General features: G+C 46.2%; 1 protein-coding gene and 1 long non-coding RNA gene across 3 annotated transcripts in view; one reads left to right on the top strand and one right to left on the bottom strand.

The window, feature by feature from the left end:
- Positions 1-5807, top strand: part of LOC132597094 (uncharacterized) — a 36750-nt gene extending 30943 nt beyond the window's left edge. For both annotated transcript variants that reach the window (XR_009563463.1, XR_009563464.1), the window contains one exon: positions 4331-5807. This is a non-coding gene — a long non-coding RNA (uncharacterized lncRNA). The remainder of the gene's footprint in view (positions 1-4330) is intronic.
- The window catches only part of SLC22A4 (solute carrier family 22 member 4), a 52358-nt gene that overhangs the window by 15627 nt on the left and 15842 nt on the right, over positions 1-20889 (bottom strand). Inside the window, exons 2-6 of the mRNA XM_030869692.2 lie at positions 20085-20188; positions 18579-18733; positions 11126-11297; positions 7152-7278; positions 2003-2097 (exon numbers count right to left, since the gene is read on the bottom strand). Coding sequence (XP_030725552.1) covers positions 2003-2097; positions 7152-7278; positions 11126-11297; positions 18579-18733; positions 20085-20188 — 653 coding nt within the window. The remainder of the gene's footprint in view (positions 1-2002; positions 2098-7151; positions 7279-11125; positions 11298-18578; positions 18734-20084; positions 20189-20889) is intronic.

Here is a 20889-nt window from a genome sequence, read left to right as displayed (position 1 = left end):
ACTTCCACCATTTTGTCTTCCAGCTCACTTATTCGTTCTTCTGCCTCAGTTATTCTGCTATTGATTCCTTCTAGTGTATTTTTCATTTCAGTTACTGTGTTGCTCATCTGTTTGTTTGTTCTTTAGTTCTTCTAGATCTTTGTTAAACATTTCTTGTATTTTCTCAATCTGTGCCTCCATTCTATTTCTGAGATTCTGAATCATCTTTACTATCATTACTCTGAAGTCTTTTTCAGGTAGATTGCCTATTTCCTCTTCATTTATTTGGTCTTGTAGGTTTTTACCTTGCTCCTTCATCTGTGACATATTTTTTTGCTGTCTCATTTTTTTTCCTTTTTTTTATGACTGGGATTGTGTTCCTGTCTTACTGGTTGTGTGGCCTGAGGCTTCCAACACTGGAGTTTGTAGGCTGTTGGGTAGAGCTGGGTCTTGGTGCTGAGATGAGGACCTCCAGGAGACCTCACTGCAATGAATATACCCTGGGGTCTGAGGTTCTCTGTTTGTCCAGTGGTTCGGACTTGGAGCTCCCACCACAGGAGCTTCGGCCCGACCCCTGGGTCATGAACCAAGATCCCGCAAGCTGCGTGGTGTGGCAAAAAAAAAAAAAAAATACAATAACAAAGTAGAAAATAAAATTAGACTAGGAAACTGACAGATATGTTAGAAAAAATATAAAAATAAAAATATAGGTGAAACAACAGCCAGAAGGTAAAACAGAACCATGATATTAAAAAAGAGATGGACAAAAAAAAAAAGGTGGAAAAGGCCTTGGCTGTGGAGTCAGGGCCTAAGCAGGGGCAAGGTTTGGGCAGTGCGCAGGGCCTATGCTTAGGACCCACAGGGCTGGAAAAGGCCCTGGGGGGCACTGGGGGTGGGGCTTAGGCTCAACAGAGAAGAAGGGGCTCAGGCGTGCCCATCGCCTCTGGTCTCAGAGGGTGGGGGGACCCACCTGGGAGCCCAGCAGGCTTCCTGGGCTCGACTGGGTAGGGCAAATACCCTCTGCTCCTCTCTTGCTTCTCCCATCCTGGAGGGCCCCTTCCACCTGCCTCTCCTGTTCTCTTCCAGCCTCCCTCCTACACCCCCAGGACCAACCCAGCCTGGAGGGGACCTCTGAGAGCATAGGACCTGGCCCGAGAGCTGGGCAGACTTCCCCAGCCCATTCGGCAGGGGAAACGCTGGGTGTGCTCCCCCTGATCCAAGCCCCCGAGGGTCCCTCCAGGCGTGGGAACCTCTCCCCAACTCTGAGCCACCCCTCAGGGGTGCCAGTCCTGTCCGGCCTCCACTTCTCCTTCTCCCGCTCAGTCCTCCCATGTTCTACTGGTGCGCTTGGGGGTTCTTCCCATCTCCTTGGGTGTTGGGGTCCCCCACCACCATCTGGCAGATGCTGTAGTTGTGAGGATACGCGAACTCTGCATCCTTCCACACCACCATCTTCTACCTGTTCTGATTACCGTCATTTTTTGTGCTGCCATCATGGGGTAGGCATGTTCTTTTTGTCTTCTTCCTAATTTCTTGGCAGATACATTATTAAATCTTGCCTACAAAGTCAGTTCGTTATTTCTAGGCCTTAAAATCACTCGGTAGATTCCTATGAGCAAGTATAAAAAGCTTGTCAAAACTCCAATGCAGGCAGTGGGGATTCAGGGTGTTCTAACTTCACTGATTAATTGTCAGTATAGCTTCTGGAAGCAGGAGCTGAATTAGCGTCTCAGCTTCAGGCATCAGGGACATCATTAGTTTTAATCTCAGTAACTCTAGGAGGAGCAGGGAACGATTTCCCAGTGGGTCACAGTATTGCAGACCTAAATATTGTTCCCTGTGACATTTTTTTTCAGTATCCAGTTCCATGAATTAAATTGAAGCCTTTCCAAATAACTTAGAATTCTAAAATTTTAATTTTGCCTCAGGAAGACCCAGGCCTTGACCTTATCCCCTGAATTAAAGAAAATCAATTGTATATTTACATTCTGTATGTCGCATTTCCAGATCTCTTATTACTTACCATAGCAGCAAGGACATAATTGTTATTGTGCCAATATTCCGAGTCCTGAACAGGTCCAGAATGAAAACTTTCTCCTGCTTCACGGGGGTTACCTCCTGTTGTTAAAGTAATGCACACAACCATGAAATTGAGAGGTGGTGAGGAAGTATATTTGGCTATGACAATATATTCTTATGCATGTATGTCTCACATCACTTTCAACATGCTCAGAAGTCTGGAATTTGCAGGGAATAAGGGCATCTAAATATATGATGCTTATTATAATGTTTAAAAATGTTTGTGGCCCATTTTAGACAGAAGCCTTTAAAATATATAACATTGGCTTCACTGTCTCTTTATATAAAGCCTGACTGCTAACACAGCCTTGCCTTGACTCATGGGCATCATTATGGGTGACCTTAATCACACTGAGCATTAGGGCCTGTTGAGTGGGTAGCGCCATATAGACCCAAACTGCCTTGAGGTCCATATCTGCTTTTCATACTTGTCCTGTTGTTGTTTCAGTGTCAGAACACACATGGGTTAACTAGGGGACCTTGGGCAAGTTACTATTTATCCTCTATGAGCCTCAGTTTACCTCTCTGTAAAATGGGTATAATAATCAAGAGTTGAGAAGATTAAATGAGATCATATATATAAATCTTAGCATAGTACTTGAACCATGGTAGATGCCCCATACATTTTAACTATTACTATAATTACTGCACCATTGAGGAAAAGATGTGAGCTGTCAGTGGTTGGTGGCAATTTCATACTGCTGTTGATGGGCTTCCTTCCTTTACTTTTAATTTACTGAAGTTAACTTGTCATGTGTTAGGAATCTAGATAATCAAGCTTATTAGAATTGAAACTATCAATACACTATTTACAATAGCCAAGACACGGAGACAACTCAAGTGCCCATTAACAGATGGCTGGCTCAAGATGATATGGTATACATGTACAATAGAATACTAGTCATAAGAAAGAATGAAATATTGTCATATGCAGCAACATGGATGGATCTAAAGAATATGACACTTAGTGAAATAAGTCAAACAGAGAAAGACAAATATTATATAACTTATATGTGGAATCAAAAAAATAATACAAATGAATCTACATACAAAACAGAAACAGACTCACAGACATAGAAAACAAACTTATGATTACCAATGGCAAAAGGAAGGAGGGTGGGACGGATAAATTAGGAGTTATGGGATTAACAGATACAAACTACTATACATGAAATAGGTAAGCAACAAGGATTTACTATATAGCATAGGGAACTACAGTCAATAACTTTTAATAACCTATAGTGAAAAATAATCTGAAAAAAAAAAGTATATATAACTGAATCAATTTCCTGTACACCTGAAACTAACACAATATTGTAAATCAACTATGCTTCAATTTAAAAAAAAGAATTGAAACTAAAAAGTTACAGGGCTCTGAGGTGGAGCCTTTCATCTCCTCAGGATAAAGTACAATGACTCTGTGGCCCTATTATGTGTGTTCAGTAAGAGGCTGAGGAAGGAATTTTTACTACAAAGGAAGGAAGAGTGCCAGACCTGCCCTTGTAGCAGGTGCTTCCCAAATATTAGCATCCTTCTTTCCAAAAACAGACACCTCCTCATTCAGCTCACAGCCATGTTACCTTTTTGCTTCTGCACTACGTGGAGTGTACAATTCTAGAACATGCCCCTGGCAGTATAACACTGTTATCCCAACAAAGAAAGCCCCTGCATAAACTACTGGGAACTAGCAGTCCTCCTGGAAGGTTCTGGGAGTGGTACCAGGCACAGACAGGACCTGTGGATCAGGCATCCAGTTATATTGACCAAGGCTGGGAATGGAATTCTTGATCTGAAGAGCAAAGGATTAAGACATATTTGTTCTGGCAGCCCTCTGAGAGCTTGGGCTCATAGCCACTGTAATTAATCTGCCAGCCATCACCAGGGTATGTTTCTGTCAGAGGTCGCAAAGGCCAGGAATGGAGGAAGCTCTCAGAGTGGAGCACTGGCGTGCTCGCCACCCTCCAAAGTCCTGGGGTAGGGCAAGCATAAAGACTAAGAAGCATATAGTCTTCTTGAGGTGTCCTGAGCAGTTCCTGACCCTCTGGCCAGGAGTGCCATTGCCCCATCCTCTCCATCCATCTAAGTGTCCTCCCTTGTTTGGACCTGCCTCTTCAGCTCTGAGTCACTCTACTCTCTTTCTCTGCTGGCTCACAGTGTCCACTCCTTGGGGACTTCCTCCTTCATGTCATCACTTACCTTCCATCTAATCCTCTTAACACTCTTGGTTACATTCTATGCTCCTTGTGTCTCTAATTTTTCTTGTTTTCTCTAGGAGCTGACGAGGCATGGCCAAGGACACTGAATCCTCACTGACTGGCAGGAAGCGAATCTGCTTCCACTGAATATCTGCTTTTCCTCGTGGCCTCCTGCCTGCAGGGGTGAATCCTCCAGCCTGTGCTCTCAGGCCTTAAGGTTCTAGACACAATATAGCAAGACTAAAGACATGTACAGCTTCCCCAGCAGAATTTGGTAAGATTCAGAGTACAGTGGGGAGCCCATGGGTGGAATACCCCTCAAACACATTTTTCCCTCTTAATCTGGACATTCAAAAATCACCAGTATGTAGCTGCATCAATGGTGTGGAGCAAGACCAATAAAAAGTTGGAGATAAACTTGCAAAAGGGAAGGGAACTACCACTGGCATTTTTCACAGAACTAGAACAAAAAATCTCACAATTTGTATGGAAACACAAAAGACCCCGAATAGCCAAAGCAATTTTGAGAACGAAAAATGGAGCTGGAGGAATCAGGCTTCCTGACTTCAGACTATACTACAAAGCTACAGTAATCAACAGTATGGTACTGGCACAAAAACAGAAATATAGATCAATGGAACAGGATAGAAAGCCCAGAGATAAACCCACGCACATATGGTCACCTTATCTTTGACAAAGGAAGCAGAAATGTACAGTGGAGAAAGGACAGCCTATTCAATAAGTGGTGCTGGGAAAACTGGACAGCTACATGTAAAAGTATGAGATTAGATCACTCCCTAACACCATACACAAAAATAAGCTCAAAATGGATTAAAGACCTAAATGTAAGGCCAGAAACTATCAAACTCTTAGAGGAAAACATAGGCAGAACACTCTATGACATAAATCACAGCAAGATCCTTTTTGACCCACCTCCTAGAGAAAGGGAAATAAAAACAAAAGTAAACAAATGGGACCTAATGAAACTTAAAAGCTTTTGCGCAGCAAAGGAAACCATAAAGAAGACCAAAAGACAACCCTCAGAATGGGAGAAAATATTTGCAAATGAAGCAACTGACAAAGGATTAATCTCCAAAATTTATAAGCAGCTCATGCAGCTTAATAACAAAAGAACAAACAACCCAATCCAAAAATGGGCAGAAGACCTAAATAGACATTTCTCCAGAGAAGATATACAGAGTGCCAACAAACACATGAAAGAATGCTCAACATCACTAATCATTAGAGAAATGCAAATCAAAACTACAATGAGATATCATCTCACACCAGTCAGAATGGCCATCATCAAAAAATCTAGAAACAATAAATGCTGGAGAGGGTGTGGAGAAAAGGGAACCCTCTAACACTGTTGGTGGGAATGTAAATTGATACAGCCACTGTGGAGAACAGTATGGAGGTTCCTTAAAAAGCTACAAATAGAACTACCATATGACCCAGCAATCCCACTACTGGGCATATACCCTGAGAAAACCATAATTCAAAAAGAGTCATGTACCAAAATGTTCATTGCAGCTCTATTTACAATAGCCCAGAGATGGAAACAACCTAAGTGTCCATCATCGGATGAATGGATAAAGAAGATGTGGCACATATATACAATGGAGTATTACTCAGCCATAAAAAGAGACGAAATTGAGCTATTTGTAATGAGGTGGATAGACCTAGAGTCTGTCATACAGAGTGAAGTAAGTCAGAAAGAGAGAGACAAATACCGTATGCTAACACATATATATGGAATTTAAGAAAAAAAAAATGTCATGAAAAACCTAGGGGTGAAACAGGAATAAAGACACAGACTTACTAGAGAATGGACTTGAGGCTATGGGGAGGGGGAAGGGTAAACGGTGACAAAGCAATAAAGAGGCATGGACATGTATACACTACCAAACGTAAGGTAGATAGCTAGTGGGAAGCAGCCGCATAGCACAGGGAGATCAGCTCGGTGCTGTGTGACCGCCTGGAGGGGTGGGATAGGGAGGGTGGGAGGGAGGGTGACGCAAGCGGGAAGAGATATGGGAACATATGTATATATATAACTGATTCATTTTGTTGTGAAGCTGAAACTAACATACCATTGTAAAGCAATTATGCTCCAATAAAGATGTTTAAAAAAAAATAAAAATAAAAATAAAACTGTACCCCACTAAGTTCTCGGGCAGCACCTCTTGCCCACCCACTTGTAAACCTCACAAGCGTCTATTCTAATAAATCACTTCTTATCTATCAAAAAAAAAAAAAAAAAGGGAAGGGAACTAATATTTAATCAACACTTGCTATATGCTAAGCAGTTTACATATATTATTGCACTTAATTGGTGCACAGCCCTTTGAGGAGGGCTCAGAACTTCATCATCATTGTGTCTCTAAGGCCTTGAACAGTGCCTGGTACATAATAGGCACTCAAAAACCTATTGAATCAAATTAAATTCCATAATCAAGAATGCATAACTGGGGATTCCCTGGTGGTACAGTGGTTAAGAATCGCCCGTCAATGCACGTGACATGGGTTCAAGCCCTGGTCTGGGAAGATCCCACATGCCATGGAGCAACTAAGCGCGTGCGCCACAACTACTGAGCCTGCGCTCTAGAGCCCACAAGCCACAACTACTGAGCCCATGTGCCACAACTACTGAAGCCCGCGTGCCTAGAGCCCGTGCTCTGCAACAAGAGAAGCCACTGCAATGAGAAGCCCATGCACTGCAACGAAGAGCAGCCCCCACTCGCTGCAACTAGAGAAAGCCCGTGTGCAGCAACAAAGACCCAACGCAGCCAAAAACAAACAAATAAATAAATAAATTTTACTTCTTCTTTCAAAGAAGACTTTGAAAGAAAAAGAATGCATAACTGATCTCAGGAGGAAACATGTGCAAATCCTTACCTCCACAGGATTAAAAACCACCACTGGGGCAGCTACATTGTTCATTTTTGCAGCTTTTTGGATGATATCTTCAGCTTCTCTAAATCTTCTCTGGGATATCAGCCACCGGGGAGATTCAGGAATAAACCTAAAATTCATTTGAATGTTTTATAATTTTTCACAGTAGCAAGGTTGATGCTATCAACTGTAAGTTGCCCCCGAATCATTTTTATTTTGTAAAATTCTAGTTTGTCTTTTTAAAGAACATCAAGAGGGAGGCCTCATAAGATTTCCATTATTTGTAGGAATAAATAAAAGCACCTTCAAGTTTCAAAGTTATGATCAAATCAAAAGACAGATCATTAGTTGTACTTAAAGCCAGAGCCACACTATAAGGGGTAACATTAACTGGGTATGTTTAAGCCAGGGCACCTGGAGAACACCATCCACAACTTCATAGCCGGTGTGGCTCATAAAAGAAACACAGTCTAGTATCTTTTCAGTGTGTCTATCCCTAGGAGAATCCCTGGTGCCCAGCTGGTGATGCTCACAAGTTTATTGGGTAAAAGAGGGCATCTGTGTTTCTCAGGCTTTTCCTGCAGTCAGAGGAGGAGGTTAAGTGCACTGACACCTTCCTGTGGGCTGCCGCATGGCTCTCAACAGATTCTCAGCTCAGTGAGTACCCAAACCAGACCACAGCCAATGTGGTCTTATTTTTTTAATGCCTAGAAACATTAAAAAAAAATTTTTTATATTGGAGTATAGTTGATTAACAATGTTGTGTTAGTTAGAAACATATTTTTTTATTACACAATCTATCCACATTTTTAACTGATGCTCAAACATGGTTGACTTATATTCTTTCCTAATTTTTCTATTTCTATTTATTTTTATTATACTTTAATTTTTCTATTTTTTCCTAATCTTTATTTCTCAGAATTGCTTAGCCAATCTTCTGCCAGCTCTTGTTTTCCTTACTTATTTGTCAGTATTAAGTTATCCTAGAAAATAAATTATATGTAGCAGATATAGTCCTCCTATAATTAATAGGCCCCTCCAAAGCCTCAATAGGAATTATCTCAGAGCAAAACACAACGTATCGAATAGCCAAGCCCCAGCTTCTGTCCCTAGCCTACTACAAGCATATGGGTTGAAAAATGAACCCAGTCTGCATTTTTTGGCATATATCCCTTGGTTGGTCCCTGTAGCAACTGTGATGATGTTAGGCCACTCCGTTTCAGTAATTAGAGCTGTGCTGTCCAAGAGAACTTCCACTGGTGTTCCGTATCTGCGCTACCCAATACAGCAACTGCTAACCGCATGTGGTTATTGAGCTGGTGTGACTAGTGTGACTGAAGAAACGAATTTTATATTTTATTTACTTTTAATTAATTTTAATTTAAATCGTTGCATGTGGCTACTGGCAACTGTATTAGTGAAGAATTAGAGGTCTTACCCCACAGCCACTATATACAGCATGGGCACTTCTACTTCTGAGAGGTATCTTTCCCCAACCAGGTTGTTCTTAGAAATATCCTACCTTTCTTACTACAAGCTCAGAGTGCCATTGCCGGTCTCAGGTTCCTAACGTTTAGTCAGCTAGATGTTGCAAAGCTTTCCCCATGTTGCACCTATGGGCTCCTTCCCCACCCACTACACACATAGTCCATTTGTACCTGTGATCACTTACTGCCAAGCCTTTTAAAGGAAATTTGGGACATAAAAAATCCCCAAACCACCTGCAGTGGCTCCATTTTCAGCCCACTGTACTCAGGATTGCTGCGATCTCTACTTTTGAATTGCCATGGTTTCTTGGTGCATAAAGAATTAAGTCTAGCTGATCATTTCAAGTTAGTGGAGGGCCAAATAAGGTTGTACACTATAGCCTCTCGGTAGATTTTAATTCAAATTGAACAGGGGAAGGGTGTTGCTGGAGAGTCTATAATACATATTAAGTAGGCAGCAGAGGTCACAGTAGCTCAAAGCAATCCCCACATCATCCCAGCCCACCCGGATGGATGGGCATTGCTTCAGGAAGTCCCACCTTCAAGGACAAGATGTTCAAAAGAAAGCTATTTTATTTTTATAGGAAAATGGTAAAACTGTTGTTAAACTTTCAAGACAAGCACTTAGCATGTTTGTCCTGGCCCCGGGTTGCCCTCTCTCTGGGGCAGTCCTGTCCCTGGTACAATGTGCCCACAGCTAGGAACACTTACCAACCAGCCCATGGGCAATAGAGGAACAACTCTTCTCGGGGAAAGAGTAAGGCAGCTCCTTGTGGGATGGACCTTCTGTGCTAGAAACTCAAGAGGCTGACCTATCAGAGCTGTTCCTTGCTGTGATATTTGGTTCTGAGGCAAAGATCCAAGCCCCACAAACTAAAATCCCTACTAATCCCTTACGGTCAGTCAGGGCCCTTCTATTTTTGCTCTTTCTCTCTCTCTCTCTGGTAGAATCATACCGTAATAAAGTTGACTATAACATATTTTAAAAGTACTGGTCTCTTATGCCAAAGTGACAACTAGAGCCAAAGAACACAGATTACTAAAATCATTCATTGGAAGAGGCAGAAACTAACCTTTGAATAATCTTGTCTTGTGTCTTGAGAGACTCAAGACAAGACATCTTTTAAAATAAATGCAGTGAGCAGGGGGGTTGTGGAGAGAGGTACAGAGGGTATGATGATGCTAATGATGATGCTGCTGCAGCTGGGCTGATTCTCATTCCAGAAACTTGCCCTGCTCTCAGACTGGGTCAGGAAATCGGAAGAGTATCTAACCTCTAACACACTGTCTCTCAAATTCTAGGGAAGTAAGAAAAAAAAGTGTTCTCTCTCCCCCATACACACCCATGCCAAGAATCTGCACTGGTAAATCATAGCAGTCTTAGAAGTCATAAAAGGACAGTAGTTTGGAGTGGTCTAACAAGAGCCATCTGGTCCAACAAGGTCAAGATGTACTACCTGTCAGCCTCTACAGCTGCCTAACAGTTGCAGCAAGATGAAGGCCCTTCTAGGAAACTTCCTCAGGCAGTGTGTCCACAGGACAGGGCAACCACGAGGGCTAGTCTAACCTCTGAGCTCTAAAAAATGATCAGAGAAACTTTCATTGTGTGTGAGCCGGTAGAGATAAACCAGTTCAGTAAAATCAGTCACTGCTGGGAGATTTGATGTTGACCTCATGAAACCAAACCAGGACTAATTAATGAGAGAGAGAGAGAGAGATAGAGAGAGAGAGAGAGAGAGAGAGCGAGAGACCACCAGACCCAATAATGGGAAAAATCCTCTTTCCTTTTGCTTAAATATGGAAAAATCAAAGAAATGGGGAATCCCTCCCCCAAAAGGGTATGGCTGCAACCTTATTCCATCATTCTTAATTTGTTCTCTCACCTAAAATCTTCCCCATAGCCATACTGGGTGAAACTGGGGCCAGTGTCTCAACACTTTGTTATTCCCACACTGACGTGCCAAAATTTGGTTGAAGGGTAGTGGGAGGAGAGAAGAGAACATTTTCTCTAACAACTCATTAAACAGAAGGAGTTCTCTCGCCCTTCAAGACAAAGCAGATAAACAGTGACATCTCAGACGCTAATCATCACGCGACAGGGAAGTTTGAGGAAGTTACATTAGTTGTAGCCATGAGGAGAACAAGATTTCCTAGCGAGAGAAAAGTGTCAGAAGAGCAGGGGGGCAGAGTTAAAAATAACAAAATCCAACAGACCATCTCCACAAACAATCACCACCAGTAACAGATAAGCGGTGGGGGGGGGGGAGAGCCTCAGGGGGACCGGGTTTCCTGAGAATGGTGCTTTGTGGGATGGTGGGGAATCAAACCCCAGCACATAGGCCCACCCCAAAGAGCCAAACGGTCTCTGGGCTTCGAGGCCCCAGCCCGTTCCAGTGAGATCAGCAAGCCCACGCCATGGTCAGCCCCAGGCTCTGGGCTCCAGGCTGCTGGCTTGCAGCAGGGGGCTGTCTGGGACGGAGCCACACTCACCACCACAGCGGGAAGCACAGCACCCCCGGCACCGTCAGCGCCAGCAGAAGCATCCGCCAGTCTCTGATGAAGTAAGCAAACAGCGGCAGCAGCATGTAGCCAACTGCAAAAAATGTGCACACGCCTAACGTAGAGAATATAATACGAACTGACTTGCCAAGAATTTCTGTTCCTGTTCAAAACAAGGGAGGAGTATTAGCATTTTAACTCACTTTAATATTTGCTTTTTACATCATTACCTGACAGTTAGAGTTTAAAACATAACCACTTAGAAAAGGGAAAAGGTGTTTGCCTCATGGCCCAGAGCAGGAGCGGTCAGGGTGGAGGAAGGTGGGACGTGACCCAAGACTTACCACCTCATAGAAGGATGAGTTTTCATGAGATTTTAAAGGAGCCACAGATTTTGTTTTTAAAGGCTTCCTCATGTCATAGGAACATCACTCCCAGCCCTAAGAGGTAACCTCTTCTGAGGATGCCACATTTCCAAAGTAAGAGCCCCAGGGTAAGGAGCAGAAAGGGTGTCCCAGGAGACCGGGGTTGGGGGGGTGGGGGGACTCTTCTGAGGGCGAGTGGATTATGGGGCATTCAGCCTTTCCCACAATTCTCCACTGTAAATAAGCAGACAGGGTCTCTCGGAAACAGTGGAGAGTTCGGTTACTGAGTTGTGTTAGGACACCCTTAGCCACCCTTGAGCCCTGAGAAATGATAAAGAGGATCCAGCTGGCTCTGGAGGTGCACAGAGCAGGGCCCCAGCACCCAGAACTGAATTCTGCTGCAGCTACACTGTGCCCAGGGCTCAGCCCCAGGCAGTCACAGTCCATACAGCCCAATGAAAGACAAGAAGAAGCTGCTCTTCCCGCCTGGTAGGCGGCAGCCCTGGAGCTGTCCACACACAGAAGGAGCTCACAGAGCTTTCCCAGAACACCACAAAGGTCCAAGACTACTTGGCATCCGGCCCTGTTCTGGGAAAGGCTCCTGCTCTGCTCAGCACCACACTGGATCGCTCAGCCCCACTTCTTCCAGAGATGTTGCCTGCTCCTTGTAGTGCTTGATTTGAGACAGGGAGTCCAAGAACAAGCTCCTTCTGTTGTCACAAAACTCCAGGCCCTTTACCCAGAGTTCACTCTTGGTCTTCTGCCCCAGGGCGGAGATCTGGCCAAAGGCAACAGCTCCGTCTTTTGTTTGAGATCTGCCCACCACTACCGAGAAGCAGCCCAGAAATTACAAAATAGATCATTCGAAGGTCATTCAGGCTTGGCTTTCAAGAGAGAGTTTTTCAATCGTGTTTAGATGCCCTGAACCCAGGCTAAGGAATTAAGGGCTAATTCCAGAGAAGCAGTAAAATTACTACTTCTGTTGGTTTTCCTTTCTCACCTCCTACCTGTTCCTGTCCTCACCTCTCTTCTTCTTCTTCTTCACTCAGCATAACTGAAGATGTACCTCAGTGGTTCCCTCTTGAACAGCCATTTCTAAAAGCCAGACTGATAGAAATGGCCAGGATTGTGTACCCCTCACAACCTGGACTGCAGACAACAGCCCTAACCACCCAGGGCATTTCTCAGCCTCTAAGCTCATTTCCAGGAATAGGGCCAGACTTCTTTCAGGATCGTGACTATTGTTTCCAGATCTTTTCCTACCTCATTAATGACCTTCCTACCACTCCATAAGAAGACTCACCATGCCATGGTTTCTAAACACTTCGGCTGTGATTATTATGACATGAGAATGAATAGGGGGTGATTTATTCCTAAGCAGAGATCCAGAGGTGAAGCAGCAGAGGATGTGACTGTGGAAAAGAGAAAGTGCCCAGGACCAAGTGAGAATCTTGTAGACTCATGAGACCAAGGGAGCTCCCTCACACTTCCATGACCCTGATGAGAGAAGAGAGAGAAGTTACACCACTGGATTCTTGGATAATCTCCCCCTCTAAGCTTGGATCTCAGGCCAGAACAGAGTTGTTCTAACTTTGCAGAGTACCCATGGGGGACAGAAGCTTCATAAATCTACCCCTCTGCCTTTCTGTGGAGCAACACAGATGGCACAAACCTGAATAGTTCCTTGTTAGCACGACTTCCTGCTCACTGACCTTTCAGACAATCACCCTGCCTTGAACACCATCATCATCATCTTCATCATCATCTTCATAGCTAGCAGTGTTTTGAGTAGGCACTTCGAGCCAGGTTCCAGACTGAGTGTTTACATATATTATCTCTTTGAATCTTCACAACAATTATATAAGAACTAATATTACTTCTATTTTATACATTATCAGCTGAGACTTAAAGAGTTGAAGAAAATTGCCTAAATTCACACATATGTACTAAGTGGGACAGCCAGGTTTTAAGCCTGATCAGTTTGACCTGTGGATACTGTCCAGGAAAAAAAATTACCTGGGAGCAAAGCCTTGGCCCTGTCAAGCAGTCCTTCAACTGAGGTCCTAGTGGAGACGTGTGGGAGATGGGTGAGGCCACACCTGCCTTTTAGAAGTTAGGATTTGTGTTTTCCCCACCTGGGCTGGTTTTTGAACTCACTAGAGGCCAACCAGCCCCCTCTGAGGGACACTGGGAGAGGAGTCCTGTTTCCTGCAGACGTTTCACGGCCTGCAGGTGCCAGAAACTCCATGTGTTCAGCTGGCAGTGAGATAGGTGACTGGTGACTTCTGGCTCCGCTGACTGGGGATCCTTGTCCTGGCCTCCTTTACCGCCTAGGTTTTTACTCCTAGGACAAAGCCCACTTGGTCTTGGTCTGGTTGGGCCTCTGAGTACCACTTGGGAGTGAGACTCTAACATCTAAGCCAAAGAGGCATGTCTTGGCCAGGAGTGTTTGCCCACTGCCCGTCACCGCCACCAGAATCTGAGCACTTTCTCCAAGAGGGAGTGACTCAGAGAGTGCCAGGCTTACTACCATGTTGATCAGGGCCCTTCTGTGGCAGTCAGCCCAGGAACCACTGGATCCATTTCACTTGGAGGCAGGACCTGCCACTCCATGAATGACAAACAGAGGTCTGCAGACCCCAGCTCAAGAAACAAGACTGTGGTGCGGTTGCCAGGATATGGGGTAGGACCCAAGGGCCCTAGGATAGGAGTGGCCTCCATTAGTCATGTGCAGAGCCTGGGCTCCTTGATGCTCATTTGCTACTAGAGTGACTTTGATAAGTCCTACTTCATGGAGCTATTGTTATGAGGCCTGAGATAATGTAGATAAAGGGCCTAGTCAAGTGTCTGGCATGTGGTAGGTACTCAGGAATAATTAATTCTTTCATCCTGCTCAAACAGTTGACATGTGCCAGATGTCAGGGGAATGTTAGAAAGTACAGTGCCTTTGACCAAGAGACCCAGTGGAAGACAGCAGAAGCCCTCTTTGCTCCCCGGAAAATACTCCGAATTCTCATCAAAACAGCAGATATTCCCTTGCTTCCTCTCTCTCCTCTACAAACTTTCACAGATCATTCTAGTTAAAAGTAACCTTTCCTATTTCTGCATATACCCAGAAAATTTATAGGAGCTCCTCCCAACACTCCTAGGCCATGACCCACGTTCTCTATAACAACTGCAATGGCTGCCTCTGTCGACCAGATGTGAGCCCCTTGACGACAGACAGGAGTGAGTCCTTCCTCCTCCCTGGGTCCCCCCGGTTCTTCCCTCACACAGTTCAGTGCAAACAAGGGCTGCCAGCAAATTTCAGCATCTTTTTAATGTATTTATATCCCACCTCATCCCTTGAAGGTTTTGAGGTAGCTTATAATTTGAATAAAATAAAATAATGGTAACGTTAAAGTAAAATACAAAGAAAGGTGAAAAGTTATGCCTTGGAGAAAAGAACAAAAATATGTAATGAATGGATCACTTTGGCAAACGGTCTGGCAGTTCCTTAAATGGTAAAACATAAAATTCCCACCTGACCCAGCAAGTCCACTCCTAGGTACATACCCAAGAGAACTGAAAACAGATCCACAAAAAACTTGTACTCAAATGTTGATAGCAACATTCTCCAAATTGGTCAGAGAGTGGAAACAACCCAGTTGTCCATCAGCTGATGAAGAGATGAACAAAATGTGGCATCTCCATACAATGGAATACTGAGTCATGTTACAACATGGACCAACCTTGAAAACATTAAGTGAAGGAAGTCAGTCACAAAGGCCACATATTGTATGATTCCGTTTATCAGAAACATCCAGAATTGACAAATCCACACAGACAGGAAGTAGATTAGTGGTTGCCAGGGCCTGGGGAGAGAGGAGTGTGGGAGAGTGACTGCTAATGGCAGGTGGTGACAATGTTCTGGAGTTAGGTAGAGTTGATGATTGTACAACTTTGTGAATACACTGATAACCACTGAATTATACACCTTTAAAGAGTTAACATTATGGTATGCAAACGATATCTCCATTAAAAAACTGTGTGGCTGATAAAGGCTGCATAGTTGATACAGCCTGAGCTTCCGGGTAGCCAATGTTATAAAGGAAGATGCCATCAGTTATGTACTTATCAAAAGGAAGAATACATTTAGACCTCAAAGGAAGCAGAACTTTAAATAGTTCAGCATGCTGGAACAAATATTGCAGAGGAGGTTGATGTTAGGAGTACTGGGAAAATACGGAATTAATGGATCAGTCAAGACAGGAGACAAAATAAATTCAAGCAGCTGGTTATGAGAGATAAAGGAGGATGCCGCTGGCATTTCACCCAGAGGCTGTGGACAGGTCAAAGGCGTTATTTCTGGGAAACAGTAGGAGATTGTGAGGGGGGAGCTAGACTGTGGGTAGGGCCAGTGTCCTTGGTCCTGAGTGGTCACTTCCTCCTGAACAAGCATCATTCTGGCAGCTCCCTCACTTCCAGGTGTATCCACGTTCTGTTCCTTTAAGTAGCACCGTTCCTTCCTTTCTTTTTCTTGTCTCCTGTGACTCTGGCGGGCTTTATAATTGTTAAAAAGCAGAGCAAGGAGAGGATCCATTTTTGCATTGCTTTGAGAGTGGGAGTAATTCAGCTTCCTGAATTAATGTGAAGAATCCTAAAACGGGAGATTATCATCACAGCCTCTTGCCAACCCTTCCCTAGAGCCAGAGGGCAAAAGGGAAGGCCCAGACAGAACGCAGACCGGATCCTAAGCTTAGGTTTCTTTTAGTTAAATAAAACCCAGAATTTGACTATGCTAGTCCCGGAACACCAGAGAGCGCTGCTGCACTGCCAGAAGTCAGCCTCCGCCGAGTCTGCCCCCCCCCCCCACCCTACCCCAGGCGCTGACGAGCGATTCTGCCTGCTCCAGGGGGCAGGTTGGTTCTCAGCGACACTCTGAAACGTTCAGGCCTGAGAACCCAGTATAAAGAGGCTCATACCAGTGCACAAAAGTCAGCAGTTTCCTGCAGAGCACAGTAGAGTAACACTATAGCCAGGGAGGCTCCCAGAGCACCCTACCACAGCCCTGGACCAGGCTGATGGGGAGCCTGCTACACCCAGCGTCCCACCCACTGATTTCTGGCTTGTACATCTAGGTTCTGACTGATCTTACAGATCTTACTTTCCCCTTGGCCTTCTCACTCGTCTCATCATGGGGAGCAGGAAGGGAAGTTGGTTGTAGTGTCAAGGTCAGCTGGGCAGGGACTTTCTTGCAGGAGGCCTGGGGTGGGCTCTCCTGGCTGCATCCACTCACACAGGGGAGGCTCCATGGCTCCAGAAGCACCCTTTGCCCCTGGAAAGGCAGGTCTCAATGCTGCCATTCCGCAGGACCTGGGGGATGCCGTGCATGGCACAGACACCACCTGGCTCCTGATCCCAATGACAGGGCTTCTCTGGCTTCACTATGACCTTGTGCCCTTCCATTTCAGGTGACTCTTTAGGTCCTCCTAAAGGGCTCTGCTGGCATCAGGCAGATTCCTCTGTTTAGTCTCTGGTACATTCTGGCCCAAGCAAAGCTACCCATTGGGCTTTCCAGGTATAGGGCGGTCATCAAAAGGAACAAGGAATCTGCAGGGTTTAAACCATGAGAACAACAGGCTCTGCTGTGTCCAAGAGCCCCGTGTCCTTGGGGCCATCAGGCATCAGGAGGTATTAACTTCTGTCCTGAATTCCTCCAATCTCAAGTTTCCAGTACCACTGGCTGGAAGCTTTCTGGGTCCTCTCCTCAAATGACCCTCTTTAAGAAAATCTTGCTCCCCTCCTTCCCTCTGCAGGGAGGAGAGAGGCCTCATCCTGCTGGGGCTTCCTGAAGAGGGTGCTTCTGCGGGGGCCATGTGGCTTCAGCATACCCTCCCCTCCTCCCTCTTCAGACACTGAGGCTGGGCCTGTGGAGAGGGGCTCTTCACAAATGATTAAAGGAGTGGAATTTGAATAGTTCCATCTTGGCAACATGACAGGGTGTACACACCCTCAACTAAGAGAACACAGGATCTCAAAAGCCAACAAGTCATCCAGAATCTCAAAATTGACCAGAATCATCTTACTAGATGCAGACTTTTGAGACAAGAAGAATCATTAGACTTACATTAAAGGGGCACTATTGGTAATTACGCTGTGACAATTGGGACAGCCAACAAGGAAATATGATCACACTGGAGATTATGGGAATTGGTGTCTATTATCCCAGATGTGCCCCCATCTCCCTTTCTCTCACCTGCTCAGAGGGAGCAGGTGGGCTCAGAGAGCCTGCTGGGGACTCTCACTCCTGCGGATGACCCTTATCACCCTGCCCGGAGCTCACCCTGCTGCCTCCCAGGAAAAGCTAGTAAAGGCCCTGGGGTCCTCCTCACGACCTTTAGCTTGTGAGTCACCCTCATGCAGCCTGATATTCCAGAAGCAAGGGTGCTGCTAGGAGATAGGACTGCTCTCAGCAGTAAGGCTTGTCCTGCATGCAGCTGATATGCTCTGGGGGTGGGCTCTGACTTAGGGGTGAGGCCAGATCTGCCCAATGATGGCTGGCTGGCACTGGACTCCTGTCTGCACGTGCCTCCTCCACCTGTGTACTGGGCACACCAACTACCCTAAGTACCTCCATGGGCCATGCCCAGCTGCCAGGAACACCCTTTAGCCCCAGCCCAGGCAGAAACCTCAAGCTTTCATAGCTCAGATCAAAGACACCCCTAGGCTGTCTCTCCCTCAAGATCCCCTCGTCTGTCCCTCTCCCGAGCCCTATGCTCCTGAAATGTGTCTCAGTTATTACCTGGCTGGTTCTTACCAGCTGCAGCTCTTCTTCATGGTCACATTTCAGGGCCCAGCACGGAGCTGGCTCCCTGTGCGTGCCTGCCTTGCCTGCAACCCATCAAAGCACCTGTGGCTAGAGCCTCCACCACCAGCACATATATCCCCGAGGCTGATCACATTTTGGAAGCACAGCCCATGAGATGAGGTGCTTCCTTCTGTGCTAAGAGCACTCCCTGTGCCCTCTCCAGTGGCCCCCTCTTCCTAGGCCTCTCAGAGGGTTGCAAGAAGCCCTGTAGGTCAGAAGCCATTCCTACCTAGTATGAAGGCCACCACATAGTTGGAGATCTGGCCCATGCCGACGATGACAAATAACATGGTGAACATCTCCCAGTTGATGGAAAAAATCTGCAGGAAGCTGAAGCCAGTCTGCACAGCCATGGTTGCGAAGAGGATGGTCTTTCTGCCAAACCTGTAGAGTACAGCACAGGACAAGACATGGCCCGTGAAGTTCACAGCAGCACTGTCATCAGGGCATGTGGAAACTCTGAGTCAGGCATTGCTGCAGACTTTGTTTTTCTCAGGGCTGTGACAGGCTTCCTTCCTGTCATACCCTCCCAGGTTCTTCCTTGGTGAGGCCTCAGGCATCCATCTGCCCAGGAGGTAACTTTTGAGATTCTGAGCCTCCTGTATCTCGAAAGCACAGAGCAGCTTATGCAAGGACCATGTGGAAATCTACTCTTTAGAATGAGTCATAGTTGTAGAAGCTGCCATCATCTTTCTGGAATGTGAGTATAGATTGCAGATACATCTAACATCAGCAACATGAGAATTCTGTCAATCCAGAACCAAGAGTCCTTCTATGTCAGTGGTTTCCAACCTTGGCTGTGCCCGGAATCAAGAGAGCTTTAAAAAATACCGGTGCCAGCACCTGCCTTCCAACATGCTTATCGTCCGGATGTAGACAATTGGATGCAGTTTGGGTATTGGGACTTAAAAATATTCTCTACTGTGCATCCCAAATTGGGAACCACTGCTCTATGGAAAGTGTAGCTTCCAGCAACGTCCATTAATGACACTATAGTTGGCTTAAGTCTTTTTTTTTTTAATAAGTCTTAATTTGACTTTCTGATAGTGTCCAATGGCTAGAAGGGAACACAGGTATGAGCAGAACAGTCTCCCACCTCATCTTCCAAACTCAGTTCTCAGTCTGTTGGGTCTGGGGTCCCACTGGGCTTCATGACTGGGGGGAGGGACAGCCACTCCTCTGGGAAGGCTTCCCCAACACTGACGTTGAGCATTCCCACCTCCCTGCTCTGATACCCAAGAACATTCAAGGGCCAGTGAGGGCACCATCTCCCAGAGCTGCGATGCTGTCTCCTCCTGACTGTGTGCCCCAGGAGGCCCGGAACCAGCCTGGGTCAGCTCTGTGGCCCCAGTGTCCAGCCAGGGGCCTGACCCACAGCAGAGGTGGGTGCACTGTTAGGGAAGGGTACTCCCCAGAGTCTGGCCCTGACTCCGGCTGATGGCTGGTTGTGGATAGATCACAAGGCATCCAAGAGCTAGGGGGTGGGGTGGGGAGGCAGTGGGGAGGCAGCAGTGTATATTTTCGAGGGGTTTGGTGATATAAGGGCTCCACTTTTCAATGGGTCCCCGCAAGGGGCTGAGGGCAGAGGGCAGAGGAGACATCATGGTTCCTCCTGTCGCTCACTTGGTGGCCTAAGGGGCCTCCCTTTCTCTGGGTGAAAATACCCTAAATTCAGTCCAACCCCAAGACAGGCAATGAATTGACAATCACCCTTCCTCCCGTCCAGTACCCTTACCTGTCTGACAGCTGCCCAGACACAAAGGAGCCGAGGAGCACGCCTACGAAGAACAGGGAGGTAGTAAGGGGCGTCTTCCAATCATCCTCACACACCAGACTCCACTGCCAGGGAAAATGGGAAGGAATTGTGAGCCCAGATCCTCCAGCCCAGCTCCAAGGGCATAGCATGGCAGCCAGGCAGGCTCTCCTCCCCTGTGCCAGGCTGTCACTTTTATGCAAAGGGCATAGGCCTCGTAGCCCTGGGGTTGACTCCTGACGCTACCATTTACTGGGGCAAGTCACTGTCCTGCCTGAGGCTCACCCTCCTCTTCCGAAAGGGAGGGTGATACCTCTGGCCCTGCTTACATCGTGTATTAAGAAGTCAGCTGAGGCACGGCTTTGACTGGCGACCCCTCAGCTGTGAAGCAGTATGAAGCAAAGATGCCATTTCTGCTTCAGACGGCATCACAGCATGGAGGGAAGGTGTTTGAAATGCCTGCAGGGCAGGGTAGAGGGCATGGTCACATGATCCAGTTGTAAAAGATTCCTCTACTTTGTTGAAAAGTGCACGCGGTCCCCAGGGGCCTGTGATTATATTTTCTGAACAGAATCCTCCAGAGAACCCTGTGCTCCCTGGCCCACTTAGACCGTAGGCCACACCTAGGGCCTGATCTGGGGCTCCACTGTGCTAGGAGTGGGGTTCCCACCCCTCTCCAGTGCTCCTTATCTCCCTTCTGCAGTGCTCCTTATCTCCCCTCTGCACTCCTCTACCCTCCTTCCCATGCAGCCCTCACAGAAGTGCGGTCCCTCCCACTCCCCAGGGC

Source organism: Globicephala melas, chromosome 3 (genome assembly GCF_963455315.2).
Source record: "Globicephala melas chromosome 3, mGloMel1.2, whole genome shotgun sequence".
In the NCBI taxonomy this organism is placed as follows: Eukaryota; Metazoa; Chordata; class Mammalia; order Artiodactyla; family Delphinidae; genus Globicephala; species Globicephala melas.
Note: the sequence above shows the minus strand (reverse complement) of the source record. Positions and strands in the feature narration are given on the sequence as shown.